Source organism: Aspergillus tanneri (genome assembly GCF_003426965.1).
Source record: "Aspergillus tanneri strain NIH1004 chromosome Unknown AapTan_3_pilon_pilon_pilon, whole genome shotgun sequence".
NCBI lineage: Eukaryota > Fungi > Ascomycota > Eurotiomycetes > Eurotiales > Aspergillaceae > Aspergillus > Aspergillus tanneri.
The window spans coordinates 4,494,456-4,513,291 of record NW_022984630.1 but is presented as its reverse complement, the minus strand read 5'-3'; the positions used below and the strand labels follow the sequence as shown (position 1 = coordinate 4,513,291).

Genomic DNA, 18,836 nt, shown 5'->3' with positions numbered 1-18,836 from the left:
TTCTACAAAGAGTCGTCCGAGGTTTTCAGGTTTATACTAGAGCAATGTGGACGCCATTATCGCCAACTAGGCTAAGGAGTCTCTCGATGATAGTAAAGAGATCTAACAGAATGTGCGCCGCTTTGCAGATGCACAGAAGGGTTCATTGAAAAATGTAGAGGTCGAAATCTGTCGACCAAAGTGGGCCAATATTACTACTCATTATTCAGCATCCGATTCCTTTGTTTTTCACCTTTTATTCAATTCTCTCAGATAGATTCAGATAGATTTAGAGACCTTAAGAGGCCTTATCCTTTTCAATGCAGATCCATAATATGATATGATCAGTGATACTAGCTCATGCGTATTCAGCTGACCGACAAAATCGAACTGGGGGTGCATTCGGGACTAAGTATGTCCCGATCGAGACTGTCGTGGGTGCATGTTCCCTTAGCGGCACTCCACCTATCATATAAAAATTATAGCAGTCGTATATGGACTGTGTGCTCTCATTAGAAGCACGGAATACCTGGTTGTTCCATTCGGTAACATAGTAGTAAACTAGGCAAGTGACTCTAATCCCCTGAGTTGGTGCTCCGTGCACTGAGGACCAACCACCATGGCTTCATCCTGGGTCTCTAGAAGACAGTAAGCCTAGGAAGCCTAACTCACTAGTACCAAAGACCATCATTGGGTTTGAGCCGCTGCTTCTTGCAATGCTCGTAATACAGATGAGCATAACTAAATATGTCCATCGTATTCTTCAAAGTACCGTCGTCGTGGAAAAACTCCAGACTGCCAGAGATCGTAAAAACAACCTTCGTTCCTTTGGTCATATGTAGAGTATGAATGGTTCCCGGATTCTCCACCACGTAGTCCCCCGGTTTGGCAACCCAATCGTATCTGCTGGGGCTCAGCGTGCCATTCGTTGGATATGAAATACTATTTCGCGGCAGCATACTCTTTGTAGTTCCATTGCCCTTTGAGGGTCACTGCCGATACGCTACCTCGATGCCGGTGCTTGCCCAACCACGTATCTTCCAAAATACGTAGGACCAACACAAATGTTCCGGTTCTGGTTTCGAAGCGCATTGGCTTCCACTCTAGGTTGTCGGTAAAGGGATGCCAGCAGGTGTCTTTCTCCCCATCGATGTAAACATCCGGCGAGCTATACTTGTCTGCGAGGGCGAGCTCAGAATTCCCGAGAGGGCTTAATTTGGACTCAGTACTATTGATAATGGCATCGCTTTTTTTCGGCACAGGACGCGTAGGCAGGTTATTCCCAAAGGGGTCTATTGTGGAAAGAGTGAAGTAAGATTTTGTTGTCTGAGTGAAACAAAAAAAAAATTACTCTCCCGGAAGGACGTTGGAGGACAAAGAGACCAGTAATATATCCTGCGTCCGAATGAATGTTCTTTACGATTTTCCTACGGATGGCGCGGACGTGTCATGCACGGAGCTGGGGTTCTAAACCCAGCTATAATTTACGCCAAACCTACTATTAGAACAAAGTGTACCTACTTGGGCCAGCAGCAGGTCGGCTCTGTACATACGAGCCAATAAAGTCAGGAGCGATGTCAAACACCCTAGACTATAGCTTCCCAGTGCAGTGAAAGGAGCACCGTATTGGTAGACTACTTCACAAAGGGAGTTTGTCTGATGGATGGTGGGTTAGCTGGCCGCTTCCGTCCTTCCCCGCAATTATGACTGCTGAACCGGCCATCCTGCTGAATTCCCATCTTGTACTTTTCACCATCTTAACGATTGGCGATTTTTCCATATACCTTATTGACATTTTCGGTGTCACTCGCATTAGGACTCTCAGCTGAGGAAGGCATTAGGCTGAAAAAACAGAGATAGTATAGATTAATAAATGAAAAAAGGCCTAATGGTTGACTATTATAATGAATAAAATAATTGAATGGTAATATAGCATATTGAGTGTGGGGAGGGAAGTTTGCTAAAGAGCTTTGTACAGTATATGTATCTGCAGAATCATCAGGCGATATAGTAGATCCTATATGGAGTACTATTCTCTTGGACGTGAAGATCTGGTTTTGAGTTCGGCCTCGTCATCTAGCCCTGATTTTGTGTTGGAATTTGAACATAATTATCTTAGGACTACCTGTATTACTATAGCAAGCAGGATGGCAAAAGAGAATGCGTACATTCTGGGTATACCCCATGCGATGCGCAGAAGATATTTACTTGTTGCATGAGCCTTTTACACCATGATGCGGCCTTGAGTAACCCCTAGAATATAATGAAAAGTTTTTCAGATTTTAAAATCGAATGGTTGCACAGCCTCCAGGAGAAAACCAGAGGGACACGCTTGCAAGGCATAGGCGTATTGGTGCAACATATGCCAGAGAGACCTATCGGCCTCTGCGAGATGCCTGTAGTTTTTTTGGCGAGGGGTAGATTGCTGAGATGGCGTCAAATCCCTGCAGAGGAGTATATTACACGTTAAATAAGTGGATCCAATAACTCTCTAATTAACTAAAATCAGATCTAGATTCTATGATATGCAAAATAGTCAGGCTTGTCTTGGATGTAAGAGGAAATATGATCCGCTTCTGGTGGTGTGCACTAATAATTGTTCAGTTGGAATCATAGTTAAAAGTTGCAAAGGGCTGGAGCCCATTTGACCTCTCGGGCCAATGTCCCTATTATCCCTGTTGTCCCTATTGTCCCTATTGTCCCTACTGTCCCTTTTGGCCCTGTTGGCACCTTTGGCCCATTTGCCCTCGATCCATATCACGTGACTTTCCACCTTTGTTCGCTAGGCACAATTCTCTTCATTTCAGGGGCTCGGGCGAGCTGACTATCTAGATGGGTGACTGTCAAATAATATGGCCTTTGGTGGACCAGAATCATGTGACTAGATAGGGTAAAACCTCCGCGGAGCACACAACGAAAACAACAGAAGAATAATCAACATAATCAAGAAGAGCCCAACCAGCTCAATTCATTCAAATAAGACCTTTTCACCAATCGTACTCTATTTCCTCTTCGGGACTAGCCGTATATCTGACAGTACTAAGGGGTGCCATTATTTGTACAGGGCATAATCTTACTTATACAGGGCACTAGCCCAATTGGGAAATACTTATTTGTACAGGTTGAGACTATACTAGATTAGGATATATCATGTGACCCACAACCTTGAAAGCATCATAGTATTAATGGAAATGCTTTTTATTCGATTCTCCATATAAAAGTGCAACATAGCATGACGCAATTATTAGACATTAATATACCAATTCAGAATACAGTTTGACCAGCCAATCAGAATGCAGATATCAAAATTCCACTGACACCCATGTTAGATCTCCAGATTGCCCTTTTCCTCGACCCCGTCCTCCACCCCGTCCTCCACCCCGTCCTGGAGGCATTTCTTGCCTTGACGCCTCAGATAATATCTCTGGCCCTGCCTTGTTTGATGTTTCAAGCAGTATGTTGTTTGCTGCTGCTGTAGCTATTATATCTGTAGCTATAGCCTCCCCAGACCTTGCACACCTTGCCTCTGCAGACCTTGCCTCTGCAGATATTGCCTCTGCAGATATTGCCTCTGCAGATATTGCAGCGGCTGCAAGTTCCTGACCTCTCTGAGCTATTCGTACCTCCCGATCCACCCGCTCATATAATAATAATTCTCGCTTGTTTGATCGACTGCTGTAGGAAGAAGGCACAACAAGTGGATCTAGTACTAGAAGCCGAGGATCTAGTGGTTCCTTTAAATAGCCTGTTATCCACCACTGGCGATGAAAATGGTCCATATTTAGTGATCTCTGGTTGTCTGCATATTCTTGAATAATATGGATGCAAGGAATTCCTAGTGTTTTCTGGATGCTTCCTGTACAAGGCTTAATTTGCCACTTCCCAGGGCCTTTAGGAAGATGGTTCTTGTAGATCTGACGGATTTTTAGTAGTGCAAACTGGGATATTTTGAACTTTATATCCCGGTAAAGAGGCAGCTCTAAAGATATAGGCCATCGTACCATATCTTCAGCAATCTGTCTCTCTATTTCTGCGTCTCTATCTATTATTGTACGTTCCAGGGACCTTGTGACCATTAAAAGATCTCCTGTAGTACAATCTAGATCCCGTTTGATGTTATGATGAGCACCTTCGTTGCGAGATGTTGCTGTATTTCCAAAATGTGTATAGGAATTGGTATAGCAATGAAGAAATTTTCTTGCTGTAAAGTATTGAAGCCATTCCCACTCCAGATAGTGTATTAACTCTGGAAAAGAGTTATATATCTGTTTAAATTCTTCCCATCTCTGATTCTTCTCCTCAATTGTGGCTGCAAAGACAATTTTGGTCCAGTTCTTTTCAAGATTTTGTATCTGCTTATCAATTTCTTCAATTCTCTTTTTTTGTGTCTTGAATTTGAACTGTACGAGCAATCATAGGCTTTGCTTTTGCTGTGATATTCTTAAGAATATGCCAGATACAAAGAAGATAATTGCTTTCAGGAAATAAATGTGTAACTGCATTTATTAAAGCCTTTTCTTTATCTGTAAGAATTGCAAGAGGAAGCGGAAGCCGAAGAACCCGATAAACTCTCCTTATTAAAGCTAGAATAAAGGAATAAATATCCTCTTTTTTTATGCTTAAAAAGCCAAATGCAACATAGAATGTGCCTCCAGTAGCTGATACACCAACAATATTAAGAAGAGGCATCTTAAAACGATTGGTTTTATATGTACAGTCCATACAAAGAATATATAGATTCTGCTTTAGCCGCTGAAGGCACACCTTATGAGTAAGAAATACAGCAGAAACATGCCCAGTTTGAGTAGCATGCTGTACTATCCAACTACCTTTATCCGGAAGGATAGTAAGTAAGGCCTGGATTGGGCTTCTTCCGGCAAGAAATCTTTTATATGTTGCTACCCGTAGATTGTAGATATCTTGTCGCTGGATTAAAGAATCCTGGTTCTCTTGACGGAGTATTCGAATAATTTCTCGAGTTGCTATGCCAACTTTAATAAAGGCCTTAATTTGTTCTTCTTTTTGCTTAACCTTTTCTCTCCGAATTAAAGGATGTGCAATAGCTGGTGATGGCCTATAATTATATATTTTATTCTGTACAATTAAGGTCCATTTTGTTGTATGTTTTAAATAGCTAATTCGAATGCTAAAAGGGCAGCTAATTCGTCGAGATTTAGCCTCACATTGGCCAGCAGATCTTGAAGTATGCTTTAGGCCTCGATCGCAGCCAAGATAAACTGCTTTAATAATACCATTGCGGTTCTTGTTGCGTCGAACAACTATGACTGCATAGCCATATTGTAGAGCATGTGCTTTTGCGGCCTTTTCTGCCTCTAAAGCAGTATTAAATTGTGTGCCGGATTCAGGAGAAGGTATTTGAGAAGGAGTATCATTATCTGAGAAATAATCCATTATAATGCTTATTGTATTGAAGTTATCCCTAGATATAAATATGTAAACATCAATAATATCAAAATATTTCCTAATTAGGATATTACTAAGAGACCTGTATAATTAAGATCCATCCCTTGGAGGAATTTTATACTATGCCAAATGTAGTTTAGTGCCCTGTATAAGTAAGATTATGCCCTGTACAAATAATGGCACCCGTACTAAGTAAGGCCACGTGACCATACCGAATATGGTAGGTCCCTAACAACTTTGTTTGTTTACCGCTCATTTTCCTCTTCCTTTCTTTCCTTCTTCAACGATTCCTTTTTGTACATAACCTATCTCATAGGTTCTAAGGGTTCAGCCGCTGACAAAAGTAAAATAAAGAATGAAAGGGTGAGCCACTCACGGAACAGGCTCTGCGCGCTCACTAGGCGGTTATCCGTGATGTGAATACTTACTAAGCAAGGCTTGAGTAGTTATCCTCATTAAATTATTAAAGCGGCGGTATTTAGAAGGGGAAAGTCGCAGTGGCTCTAGAGAATAAAGTCCATATAGCAATATATTTAAGGCTTTCTTGCAAATTGTATTCTCTTTCCTATTTGGGACTAGCCGAATATCTGATATTTATTGGCCTTGTTCCCCGGGCCTTGTCCAATCAACATCTGTCAGTGACATCCAGGCGGGATTTTCCGTTGCCAAGCCATATTCAAGAACGAAATAGAACAGGTCTCTATGTAACACACTACACACACTGTCTTGGCCTTACCGGTCGAGACAGCTTCCACAGCATCCCATTCTTTGTTAGCGGGCGAAATTGCCTTGATGCATGTCTATAAATTCATCCGTACTAGCCCATCTGACATAGCAGTCTCCTTTCCTACGAGTGTGGCAGTGTCTTCTTTATCAACCATTTTACTTTCCTCATCATATTTTTTTTAAATCAGAATTACGCAACCATGGCCTGTGTAGTGACTCAAGCTCACTCGGAGACACCCTCCGCTGTTGCTGGCCAGATCCGTCCACTGACTTGCGACGTGGAAAAACAGGACGGTTCAAGGTTATCAGATGGCTCCAAAGAAAAACAATCCGCGTTCAAGAATCTGGGAATATTTGACCGGTTCCTCGCTTTATGGATCCTCCTTGCTATGGCGATTGGGATTATCTTAGGTAACTTCGTTCCCAACACTGGACCTGCGTTGCAAAAGGGCAAGTTCGTAGGAGTCTCGGTCCCAATTGGTGAGCACTGCTGGTGATATTAATGACTTTCATTTACCAATCTTGCTTCGACAGCTATCGGCCTTCTGGTTATGATGTATCCTATCCTCTGCAAGGTGCGATACGAGACTCTGCATCATGTTTTTCGGACCCGTCAGGTTTGGATCCAGATCGCCTTCAGCATATTTGTCAATTGGGTTATCGCTCCGTTCTTCATGGTAAGTTGATCCTTATTGCGGTTCATGGAAAAATTGCTAATGTGGAGCACATTTAGCTAGCATTATCGTGGGCTTTTCTGCCTGATGAGCCAGAGCTGCGCCAGGGGTTGATCCTTGTTGGACTGGCGCGATGTATCGCTATGGTGAGTCGGTCCCAGCAAACCTCAGCCTACACAGCCTGTCACTGTACCTTTCAATACTCACCCTTTTCCAATAGGTCTTGATCTGGACCGGGCTAGCAGGGGGTGATGGCGAATACTGCGCTATTCTAGTTGCTGTCAATTCGCTTCTTCAAATGGTGCTATTCGCACCCTTAGGCGTCTTCTTTATCCAAGTGATCAGTGGCGACTCTGTTCAATTTGAATACTCCACTGCCGCCAAAAGCGTCGCCGTGTTCCTGGGCATTCCACTGGGCGCCGCAGTACTTACACGTTTCACCCTTCGATGGGCAAGTGCGCGATGGTACGATGAAGTTTTCCTAAAGTGGGCTAGCCCATGGTCTTTGATCGGTCTTTTGTTCACAATCCTCGTACTGTTTGCTTCCCAAGGCCGCCAGGTGGTGCATCAAATTGTCTCTGTTATCCGCGTTGCAGCGCCCCTTATTGTTTATTTTACGGTTATATTCTTTACTACCCTCCTCATCACATATAAAATGGGGTTCGGCTACAAGCTGGCAGCAACACAGAGCTTTACTGCAGCTAGCAACAACTTCGAGCTGGCTATTGCTGTCGCCGTTGCCACATTTGGAGCGAATAGTAACCAGGCCCTTGCATCTACAGTAGGGCCTCTTATTGAGGTACCGGTGCTGTTGGGGCTCGTCTACGCCGTGAAGTTTCTAGCGAATAAATTGAGTTGGAAGGATTAGAAACGATGTCCATATTAGTGACTAACTTCTAGGAAGAAAATGAATTATTATAAAGTGCCTATTTATTTCACCCAAATCAGTTTCATTGAATACTTCGCTGCAGGAACAACTGTTTATCCACTCAATTTAGGTCAGTTTCCTTCTTTCTGGCTATCTATCTGATTACATTCAATGGAGTGAAAGGAAAAGAAACATAGAAGGATGCAAAGACATGTGCAGCAAATACAGTCCAAAATAATCAGAGACTACCACCGGTCATGATGGCATAAATCTGAAAAGAACCTAAATAGATTATCAATACCCTTGCTAACCCAGTATTAATTGGAAACTTACCAACCCACTCGTTAAAATTAATTTCAGCAAAATCGACTGACGGTTTCTTAAGGGGAATCTACAGACCCACAGCAACCACCCTGAGCTAGGTAGGGTGACTGTTTATAAATGTTAAGATCTGCTTTCGCATCGAGAATCAAAATGTCTGAAGTCGAGTTAATATAGTATAATCAATATAAGATCATGGCTCTGCAGAAATTCGTACCTCTAAATCCGGCGCGCTCGAGATACTCCTCATATTCGGCAACTTGACTGGCACCTGCAATACATCCCACATAGAGCGCCATATCATCGATGATGTTTCTCGGAAGCTCCTTCCTTGCCAGAATATCACTGATAGCAACCCTTCCACCAGGCTTCAATAAACGAGCAATCTCCTGGAATACAGACGCTTTGTCCTTTCGTGGAACGAGATTGATGACACAGTTACTGACGATACAGTCAATAGTTGAATCTGGAAGCGGAATAGAGGTGATGGATGCTTCGATAAACAAGGTATTAGACAAGTCAGCGGCCTTGGCGTTGTTTTTTGCCAGTTCGATCATGTCCTGATGGACTTGTCAGTTCCTGATCGCATGTAGTGGTGCAATCTCACGTCTCACCTTTGTCATGTCTATTCCAATGGCCTTCCCTTGTGGTCCGACCTTACGAGCTGCCAGAATAACATCGATGCCACCTCCACTACCAAGGTCGATGACTGTCTCTCCCTAGAAAAATACAAATTAGAAATATTATCTCAATCCATAAGCATACATTAGTCCTTTGTTACCTCCTTTATATTCGCATATGCCATAGGATTGCCACAGCTTAAACCCAGATTTGCTTTTTCTGGAAGAGTAGAAAGCTCTTTTGCGCTGTAGCCGAAGGCCATGGCAATCTGCTCTTCGCCATCGTGTTGAGTGCCAGTGACGGAAGAGCGTCTAGCAATATCGCCATAGCGGAACTGCACCTGTTGATACATGTTTCCGTCCATCTCAGGAAGATTTCCTTTGATGAAATACTTACGTAACGAGTGGGCTTAAGTGGTGAGGGAAACGATTATGTAGGCCACGTTTTGGCAAAAATTGCTCGGCAGGTGTGAGGGGAAAAGGTGCAAAGTCTTATATTAATGTACCAAATGACAGAGCTCATAGTTTTGAAAGAGGGAGGGGCATTATTCATTGCAAGCTGAGGGATTAAAACTACTATTGAAATGTATCTTGCATAAGCAGTAGAACAAACCTTCTGATTGGTCGGCAATAACTGGTATGTCACCGTTTATGCACATTCAAAACCGACCCCCTGTAGGAAAGGTGAGTGGTATGTCACCACTTTTAAATATACTTCTAATGACTGTTTTATTGTAGGGAAGATATGCATGATATAGTGCGTAAGAAAAGGGGGATTCATGAGAGTAGTGCAACAGCTTAGCTGAGTTCTGTTATCCTTTCTTGTCCAGTAAATTGTAAACGATTGCATACCAGGTCTGTCACGGTAAATACCTCGCTATTACTCAACAGGCGAAGGGGATATTATAGAATTTCAGCAAGCACGGACAGCAGAACCCAGTTATCCACTCTGCATCCTTCTAGCGGGGAGCTAGCGTTTCTATAACCGCGGCGAAGCTTACTATCCAGTTCCAATATGTTGACGTTCTTCTTATTACAGAGATCGACAATCTGGATTGCAACAGTGCAAAGGGTTGTATCCTGGTGAACGGCGTCGACCAATCCCGCGGCGATTTCACCAGATATATTCTGGTTAGTTAGAGACAGAAAGTCAACTAGATGGGGCTCCAACACTCTTTCAAGCGAATTCGGTGCATAGATATTGGGCATCGGAAGGCCAAAAGAAGAATAAAACGCTGTAGGTGGCGAAAGTGCCAGGCCCGATGGTGACTGAGATACAAGATCTACGGCTTCTGTCATCGTCGTGGGAGACTCAACCGAATCAAAAATTGCCTGACATATGGCAAGTTAGCCACAGCTGCTGGAGACGCTGCTCAAGCACTTCTCATTCGTAAAGTGAGCAGACTTACATGTAAGGGTGTCGGATCAGAGTACAGTTCAATAGCGGACGGTGCTGTGTTTGTTACAGGACTAAGGCCTAATTGATTCTCGTCCGACGCCCCATCTCGATACTCCTCCGTGAGATGCTGTCCCAGGGCAATGTGATCCACATCACTGGAAGCTAACAGGTTCCGAAGCACCTGGTTTTCGTTGCGAATCCTCTCGTTTTCGTAGCCAAGCCTCTCGTTTTCGTTGCGAAGCCTCTGTTCCGTGGCTTGCAAAATCAAATTTGCCTGAGATTCAGCCTCCTCGTAAGATGCAATCCTACTTTCTAATTCGGCCACATAGTCGCGCTGGCGTTGTCGACATTTGCGCTGGTTCTCACGGACTCGTTCAAGGTCCTCGGCCTAGTATGAATGTCAGACGCGGTAGTCGTACAAACAGGTCTCGGTTGTTCTTGCCTTAGTCTTTCGCTTCACTCGTGGCATGCTAGATTATGTGGGATGTGATTGTGGGTTGGGCCTATGTGAAAGTCGTAGTAACGGTCAGCGGTGAGCATGCATGTAGCTTAGGAGGTACGTGTTTGCAACAGCAATTATTGAGACGGATCCTACAACCTAGTATGTGTTGGATTGGTGCGTCATCGACCCTTATCTAATCAGGAGATCTACGTACATATCACCGAGCTCACCCTGCATAGCTCAATCAATTCTTGATCATTTTCAACCACCAAAATGGCCATCAAAACGCGTCATTTATCTCTTCAAAAATAAAGGCACAATATTATTTGCAATTCAAGCAATAAAATCAGGCAATATTCAATCTATTTCAGCCGCAGCTAAACTTTATGGAGTGCCTCGGACGGCACTAAGCGCCCAATGGCCGTACTCCACGCGTTTGTTCAACACTAAACAATAAAAAATTGACATATACAGGAAGGCGCCTTAAAAAAAGGGATCCCTGATGCTGATCAACGTGGGCTGTCTCTAGAATCGAGACCGTACCCGATAGTGGCCAGTATTCTTACAAAAACCTTAATCAGAAAACACTGGGTCTCCCGCTTTACTAAACGTTATAAAAAGAACAAATTAAAATATGCCCGCAGATATGATTACGAAAGCCCTTATGCGAAGATCCAGATACTATAAATAACCGGTTTCAATTAGTAAAGAATATAATTGCAAAATATGGAATTATAAATAGAAGTATTTATAATTTTGACGAGTCCGGATTTCCTATGGGAATGACCAACTGCAAAAGTATAATTACCAATGTCTTTTTTTCTATATATTATTATACTAACTATAAGACAATGGCAACTAGGTTATTACTGGTCAAGTGTCCTCCCGCGCGTGTATAATTCAGCCAAGAAATTAAGAATAGGTTACTCTAACTAAAGCTATACAGTCTACTCGTCGTGCCTTACCACCAATGATTATAGTCGCTGCAAAACAACACCAAAAGGCTTGGTATATGGGCCTACCTGCAGAATGGGTAATTGGAGTTAGTAAAAATGGCTGGACTAATAATAATTTAGGTCTTCTTTGGCTTAAAGACGTGTTTGATAAGCATACCAAGGCTGCAACCGTTAATTCCTACCGGTTGCTTATTATAAATAGTCATGGGAGCCACACAACTGCAGAATTTAATCATTTTTGCACTAAAAATAAAATAATACGACTTTATTTGTCTCCTTACTTCTCCCACCTGCTCCAACTACTTAATAATTCAGGGCCATAATCGGATATCTAAATTTACATACTTTAATTGTTATTTTTAATCAATTTTAAATGTGCATTTTAGCGTCCACTTTGGTGGTTGAAAGTGATCGAAGGTATGCGGGGTGACCTCTCTGTGGGGCCGACCACTTGGCTATGAAATATGTTACTAACGTTAACTAGTATACCTAAGGCGACGGGTGGTGCAGCGTTATATTTCTCAACTCAATGTTTACTACTGAAGCAGTGTAGGTATCGACACCTATTTAGCCCTGGGGGGAAGGCCTTTGGAAACATTCGGGTAGGTTCCCCATCCATGGGATCACCAACGGGACTATCGGGGCGGGTGTGAACTTCTGTTTCTCGGATGTGGCAATCAATGTAGTGATCTAGTTCGGAGAGTTGGTAGCCTGAGAAGGGCCCCATGTAATTGCAGGTAGCATGCGGGGTGTACTTAAGGCCTTTGGGTATAACAGTAGTTGTGGCGATTGTGTTCTTCTAGTTGGTCAGCTAGTTATCTGGCGAAGTTGCTTGCAGTATTCCTCAAAGCTCTCTTTTTTACGTTAATTAATTGACTATTTATCGTGCACTTCAATGCATTGTCCAGCCACACCTTTTTAGTAGCATCAGACCAATCATGACAGCCGGCTTCCATTGACAAGTAGTTAAATTCGGCTGGGAACGAGGCGAACTACGACCGATTAGCTTGCTTTAATGCAGCTAACTCAGCTAACGCAGCTACAGCCTTCTCCTTCAGGTTCTGATCCTGATCTAACAAAGCGGTAAGATCAACACTTGTAATCTCCTTGTTAACAGACACCACACTTCTTTCCATCCATGGTAGCTGTTCCTTGTAGGCGTCCATACGCGTACCGCATACAATCCAGGTGGGATCCAACAGCTTCGGCGTCGACTTGTAGCTTAGGCCTTAAGTTGATGCGAAACTGCGGGAACAGCGCCGGGTCTGTATGGTTACATTCTTCTTCTTTTAGCCTTTGGACAAAAGCGGAGAATGAAAATGAGTGATTAATTGAATATATGCTGCTTATCCTGTCTATGACGAACATTATGTCTACCAGTTTCTTTACATTGGCCAATATAGACTGGGAATTGCGTCCGCTCGGAGCCTATTCTGTCCATTTATAAAATTGAACTGAATGAGATAAACAACGTCTGTATCTGTGGCAAATGCCCTGGCAGCCCCCAAGTCCCTCTGTAGCTATCCGATCTTGGACTCCAATGCAGCCACGCAGTTTATTCCCAGGGGCATACAAAGATAATCATAACCTGTAATTTTAGCATTGATGATTGCCTGCGCCACTTTGTCGGGCTCTCCTTTAACGAAATTCAGAATGGACGTGATCTGTCGGGACTCAGCGACCATCTGCTTGACACCGTGGCCCCATTGTAACCCTCGCTGAAGTCATTCTCAAATTAAGCAGCAGTAAGGATCCGGCTCGAAAAAGGCGCACGGAACCCACCGGATTCCACTATAAGGACTTTGATACCAAGGGCCTTGACGACGTAGAATAGGGACTCGTGAACAGCCTTGATAGCAAATTTACTGGCAGAATAAATAGCTCATCCAGAACGGGCTATGAAGCTATTTTTAGGTGATATTTTGTTAGGTAAAGGTTGGGAAGAAAAACGTGGAAATAAACATAATTACCCAGCGCCACTGCTAATAAGGATAATGTGACAAGATTTCCATGCAGGCATGACTGGGAGACAGGCTCGGACAGTGCGAAGAGGCACATAAAAAATTGACTTCCATTTGATCACAGACTTCAGTCTCACTTTACATAGGTTAGTAGCTTCTATCATGATAATATCCCGCGAAGCACTGACCTGGTATTACCAACGCCCATGAAGGCATAGCCCGCATTATTGACGAGGACATCAACACTGTGTTCTTCAGAGCACTTGGAAACTGAGCTTAGGCATCCTTTTAGTAGGATATAAGCCCATCTATATACCACCTTCGGCTGAGAATTCCGGATAAGCGGTTCTGCCTTACCCACGTCGCGTGTGGTTCCAATGACTCTCTGTAGCCAGCCTTCAGAGCCTCCAAAGCAAGCGACTTGCCCATGCCCGACAAGACACCAGTGATCAACCACGTGGGGCGTGTCGCTGCCATATTTATTGTTGTATTTATGTTTTTACTTGCGGCTTTGATTGGGTTGAATAGTTTTGAGTAACCAAGAGAGGGAAAGCGACGTAGATAATTTGCCAACTGGTCACGAGCTTCACGGTGCTATTTCCACCTTTTATTTGTTTTCTCCGAGGGATCAGGTTTCAAAACAACAGCTGTTATCAATCAGATCCCATAACAATAACCTTGTCGTGAGAATGGTTTTTAAGGCCAATACTTATCGATCAAGCGAGCCTGAGGTATACAACCTCTGGGAAAGCCATGATAGTAATATTTTTTTTCTGTGCCTTTTAAAGTGTAGGTCTTTTACTCTTCCTTTTTCCTCTCTTTTCTTTCTATTTTTATATGCAGAAAGATAGTCAATGTCAAATTCAGCTACAAGGATTTTACATAAAATGTATAAAATGTGTAATTTGAACAGCACACTAATGTATCTAAGTCAGAATGATATGATGACTGTGATGAAATTATGCCTAATTAATTCTCGTCTACGATAGCCCACGCATTCATCTACTCTACTTTGGAAGACAACAATGGATGATTTAAATACAGGAAGCATAAATTCATCTGCCATGTAGCTATATATTTCTAGAATCACCGCAACCCGACCTAAGCTTCTATCACCATATATAACTTTGATCCGACAACTAGCGGGAATAGAGCTATTCCATCTTTGACTCTGATGGTGCTGTACTATATGGCTAGGAGAAGGATTCCTTACAGTGTTCTGCTGTATTAAACGGCTCGAAATTTGTCACAATGTTGTTATAAGTGTTGACGAAGGACGTTCTTGGCTTCCAAGACAGCAACCCCTGTTCGTTGGCGTTGGAATCCATGGGAATTGGGGACGAGTCCTTTAAGCGGCGATCACATTGTCCGCCAGGCAGGATCAGATCCCCAGCCTTCGATTTCAGTGTGGCATACTGGTGGAAAATATTGTGCCAATTGGGCTGGACAGAACCGAACCCCCCAGGAACAATTTTATCAAAGACACTAACCACTGTGTTTTGAGCAACGTTCTGAAAAAAAAAGAAAAGAAAAAATAAAGAGGCGCATTAGTTAGCTGCAGCTAGTAATCATTGTCTTTCAACAGGGCTCTTTTACCTCAATCTGGCTTGATTGCGCGTAATTATCTGGCACGTTCGAATCCTGATTATAGTTGTCGATCCAAGTCTGGCTGGCTATGCGAACGGTTACTTCGAGGGATCTCCCAGGGCAATTTTATAGGGAAATAAGGAATAGAAGCATACAAGATAGAACTTCGCCATATGCTTTTAGTAGATCAAGGCTGTGGCCGGTCTCATGGATTGCGACATCCATATTCGTGCTGGTCCTACCGGAAAATACAATGTTGCCATTCAAGTTGAAGGCGTAGTCATTTCCTGGGACAGTCATGACATGTCGGACCTATCCTGTACTTAGTATTTATTATTTCTGCAACTTTCTCCGTGCCCATGACCTACCCAATCGCGCATCCTCACAGGGAGCCTGCCGAATATGTCAACTGTGGTAACTAGATCAACTGGCGAGTCTTTGTGGCGGCATAAAACCCATGCATCACCGCACTATAAATATTAGCCAGGGATATAATTTCCAGGGACTCAATCGAGTCAGTGTCTGCCTACATCATCGTAGTGGACATTGTAAACCTCAAAATCACTAGGATTGAGGTTAAGGTTGAGATTTGGGTTCTGGGCCATGCTCTTGCAATCTTCGGGTATCCAACCATCGCCCCATTTGTCCCAAGTACTGTGGGTTGGATGCAGGTTGTCTACGCTTCCTTGCAAGAGATAGCCCAGGTCTGGTGTCAAGGCCGGTTTGTCTAAACGTTTGGCTTGCGAAATAGCAGCGAGCACCGAGAGTGCAATCCCAAAGCCGGAGGTAAATTTCATAGTTTTCATAGTAGGCAAAGTAGAGGAAAAGGATTGGGATGATAGAGTGACATGAGGCGCCGGGATCTTTATATTCTGTATCTAAGAACCCAGACAATATCCTCATCTTTCTCGAAAGGCGCAGCAGCTACCATTCTTAGTCAACTTTTTCTCTAATAATCTGAGAAGATTTTGCGGTTGATCCAGTGCTGAAGCCCATAGGAAGATGTATCCGCTATAACCGGAAATAACAGGCCATTTTGCCGGATCCACTGTGAAGCTAAAGGCTACATTTGTGCATCTATCAGCGACGCCACACAACTCTGGGAGGCCTTGCTCTATAAGCCTCTGTCATGTCCCAAGAAGAATGATGTAACCCCCAGTTCCGTGTGGGCGAGCGTTATAAAATCCTTCCGTATGGGAGGCCTAACTTCAAGGATCGTCAGGGGAAATGTGATATTATGAATGCATATATATTTATACATGTCAACGAGCTGATACAACTTGGCACAACGGAGTAAACTAATCTCGACAGATGAACTTTATTCAGGTGCTCGAGTGGGGATGTTGGATAGCTATGCACCGTGACTATCCCTCTCTGGAGGTAAATTTCTGCCGATGGAGCGCTAGGTCTCGTAGAGTTTACTTACTTGGTAACATTTTCCTTGCCTTATACCCCACTCTCGAAGTCTATAAATAGTGCTCATAAATGTCATTTTTATTAGCAAATGATTGTGTAGTTTAATGTTAAATCATTCGCCTGTCTTTACCAAAACAGTGAGAAATCGCACTGCCAGCTATTCCAGAATGTGTAGATATTCTCTTAATCTCTCAGATACGGATTTCTAACGCGATATGAAACTCATATTTTGGGAGAAATACGAAACAATCCGACAGAATTTCGACTCTCTTATCTTTGCTATGTACAGAACATACTGCATACACAGGGACAATGAGAAGCTTGAGCAACAGGGCGAAAATATGCAGTAATCATACGAATAAGACACAAGACTGAACATTAGACCCAACCCGTACAACAGGCCACTCTGTACGTCAGGGGTGTAGCAAGTGGGGGTCGCTTTTTTTGGCCCCAACCTCAGCCTCCTCATTGTCAGTTTACTACTCCGTTCTGAAGGTCTTACTCTGTATTTTCTACCGGTGGAATGCTATCTTGTATCTCACGAACTTTCACAAAACGTAGAATGCAAATCCATCACAGCGCGGCACCAGATAATCGCTTGCCACACGAACCCGCGGAGATAAGCACTCTAGATAGAATAGGACGAATAATTAGTAAATTTCATATAGATTATTTAGATAGAAATATATTTAATATAGATAAATCTAGTAAATTTGTATTGTTCAAAACAATTAACAGGTCATAATGCTTTATATTATATATATTAAAATATTATACACAATGAAACATAGAAATATTTATAGAGCTTTCGAGAATACAGATATTGGTATAAACCTGGCCACTAGTAAATAGTAATCCAAATTATCTTGTAGCTACAATGATGATATTCGTTGCTTATAGCAAGCAGACGGTGTGTTATTATTTTGGCTGCAATAGCTATTTGCCGAAACTTCCTACTATGACTCACTATATTGGCTTTACTAGAAGCCTGGGCTTTCACTTTGTCGAATGCTTTGTCTTAATACTATATACCTTTTTACACTAACTACACCTTTTTGATTATCGGTCACTTTATCACGGGGATTATTGTTTTTTTTATTCTAAGTCAAGAGCTCCTTAATCCATTACTCTACTGATGATCGAGTTCTTCCGCAGTCTCCTATACAAACTACTGCGTACAAATAAAGCAGAGAAAAAAGCTTTGTGCATCCACCTAAGTACAGAATCTTAACCGGCCTCCCTGTGCTACATTGGCTTCCAAATAGCGGACAATCAGATCTTCCAGTCCCAGCGTTTTGACCATCCGAATCCACTCGGTGGATCGCCAACAATAGCCTGCTTGGCGGCCCCCCGGAGGAACAAAGTGCGGAGGCATGCGACGAGGGATTGCCCGGGACTTTAGGAGTTGTTAGCTGGAAGAGAGTAGGGGCGCGTATTTGTTCAAGCAATGGTCCTAAGCATTAATCAGGTTTATAGAGGATTGGATGGCGATCACATCGTCAAGTGGACAACCCCAAGGGTGGACTAAAGTGACTGCTGCGCAGCGCCAGCGGCCGAATATCTGGGTTTGGCACCAACTCCTAGTCGTATTCAGCAGGATGCAGAAGAGCGTTGCCTTGAGCTCGTTGGCTGTGAAGAACAGTCCGGGAGAGAGAAACACTACGTGTCCAAATCCCAGATTGTTACGGTGCGTGCGGCCCAGTAAGGAAGAGTACTCCTTACCGGACTACGATCGGTACTCGAGAAACTGAGTCGGTCACTACTCCCTTAGTTGCTCGTAGGCCTCCAATTCTGCATGCGGTAGCCATTCCGAGAGAAAATAAGCACTTGACGCACAATCACTCCTCCTGCTATTAATGTCGGGAATTAAAATAACTTGTCCATTTCTATCCTAATCGAGCTGCACGCTCGGATTCCTGCCAACTCCGTGTGCTGCTCTACTATCTTGGGCGCCAGCGCGGAGACCTTCTAGGAAGTAATAGTCGAAAAGCCGAAGAGCTAGTTGAAGGCCTCCATAGTACGCCCGTTGGTGTGGGATAGCCACTGCATTGGCCTGTATTTTAGCTTCTACATAATACTACATATTATAATTATAAGATATCTACGCCCATGGGAAGTATATTTATTTAATTATTGCAGCCCATTATAAAAATATATATAGCCGCGGCACAGATAGCAACAATTGTCCTTAGCAAAGAATTACTCCAATCCTGCCATGGATGCCCTACACCACCCGTAGACGAGCTGAATATTTTCCAGTCCAATAATAGATTCTATTCTGAAAAAGATGATAGCAGTGATTTCGTGTTTTGCGCCAATTAATTCCAAATGTACTTGTAAAGGGCTAGGAGTCATTTAATTTCTCGGGCCTATGGTTCCTGTTGTCCCTACTGTCCCTACTGTCCCTATTGTCCCTTGAAGTACATCACGTAATTTCCTTCCTGCTTTCCTTCCTTCTTTCCT

At 43.2% G+C, this 18,836-nt stretch overlaps 6 protein-coding genes across 6 annotated transcripts; 1 reads left to right on the top strand and 5 right to left on the bottom strand.

The window, feature by feature from the left end:
* Window positions 1-650: 650 nt before the first annotated feature.
* ATNIH1004_005269 (2,4'-dihydroxyacetophenone dioxygenase family protein) lies at window positions 651-1,071 on the bottom strand (the record flags this gene model as incomplete). Its single annotated transcript, XM_033569923.1, has 2 exons — window positions 651-882; window positions 941-1,071. The coding sequence occupies 2 exons, from the start codon at window positions 1,069-1,071 to the stop codon at window positions 651-653; spliced, it is 363 nt and encodes a 120-aa protein (XP_033428729.1).
* Window positions 1,072-6,329: 5,258 nt separating this feature from the next.
* On the top strand, window positions 6,330-7,671 carry ATNIH1004_005268 (arsenic resistance protein; the record flags this gene model as incomplete). The annotated part of the gene is made up of 4 exons (XM_033569922.1): window positions 6,330-6,609; window positions 6,664-6,806; window positions 6,863-6,949; window positions 7,024-7,671. The coding sequence occupies 4 exons, from the start codon at window positions 6,330-6,332 to the stop codon at window positions 7,669-7,671; spliced, it is 1,158 nt and encodes a 385-aa protein (XP_033428728.1).
* Window positions 7,672-8,000: 329 nt separating this feature from the next.
* Window positions 8,001-8,977, bottom strand: ATNIH1004_005267 (uncharacterized protein; the record flags this gene model as incomplete). Its single annotated transcript, XM_033569921.1, has 5 exons — window positions 8,001-8,011; window positions 8,075-8,149; window positions 8,210-8,552; window positions 8,607-8,711; window positions 8,774-8,977. The coding sequence occupies 5 exons, from the start codon at window positions 8,975-8,977 to the stop codon at window positions 8,001-8,003; spliced, it is 738 nt and encodes a 245-aa protein (XP_033428727.1).
* A 538-nt stretch (window positions 8,978-9,515) lies between these two features.
* ATNIH1004_005266 (bZIP transcription factor) lies at window positions 9,516-10,480 on the bottom strand (the record flags this gene model as incomplete). The annotated part of the gene is made up of 3 exons (XM_033569920.1): window positions 9,516-9,944; window positions 10,022-10,399; window positions 10,472-10,480. 3 exons carry the CDS (start codon window positions 10,478-10,480, stop codon window positions 9,516-9,518), a joined length of 816 nt encoding a protein of 271 aa, XP_033428726.1.
* Window positions 10,481-12,401: 1,921 nt separating this feature from the next.
* On the bottom strand, window positions 12,402-13,847 carry ATNIH1004_005265 (uncharacterized protein; the record flags this gene model as incomplete). The annotated part of the gene is made up of 5 exons (XM_033569919.1): window positions 12,402-12,637; window positions 12,983-13,127; window positions 13,493-13,506; window positions 13,559-13,640; window positions 13,728-13,847. The coding sequence occupies 5 exons, from the start codon at window positions 13,845-13,847 to the stop codon at window positions 12,402-12,404; spliced, it is 597 nt and encodes a 198-aa protein (XP_033428725.1).
* A 716-nt stretch (window positions 13,848-14,563) lies between these two features.
* Window positions 14,564-15,763, bottom strand: ATNIH1004_005264 (uncharacterized protein; the record flags this gene model as incomplete). Its single annotated transcript, XM_033569918.1, has 5 exons — window positions 14,564-14,881; window positions 14,967-15,043; window positions 15,113-15,269; window positions 15,326-15,427; window positions 15,488-15,763. 5 exons carry the CDS (start codon window positions 15,761-15,763, stop codon window positions 14,564-14,566), a joined length of 930 nt encoding a protein of 309 aa, XP_033428724.1.
* Between the last annotated feature and the right edge of the window lie 3,073 nt (window positions 15,764-18,836).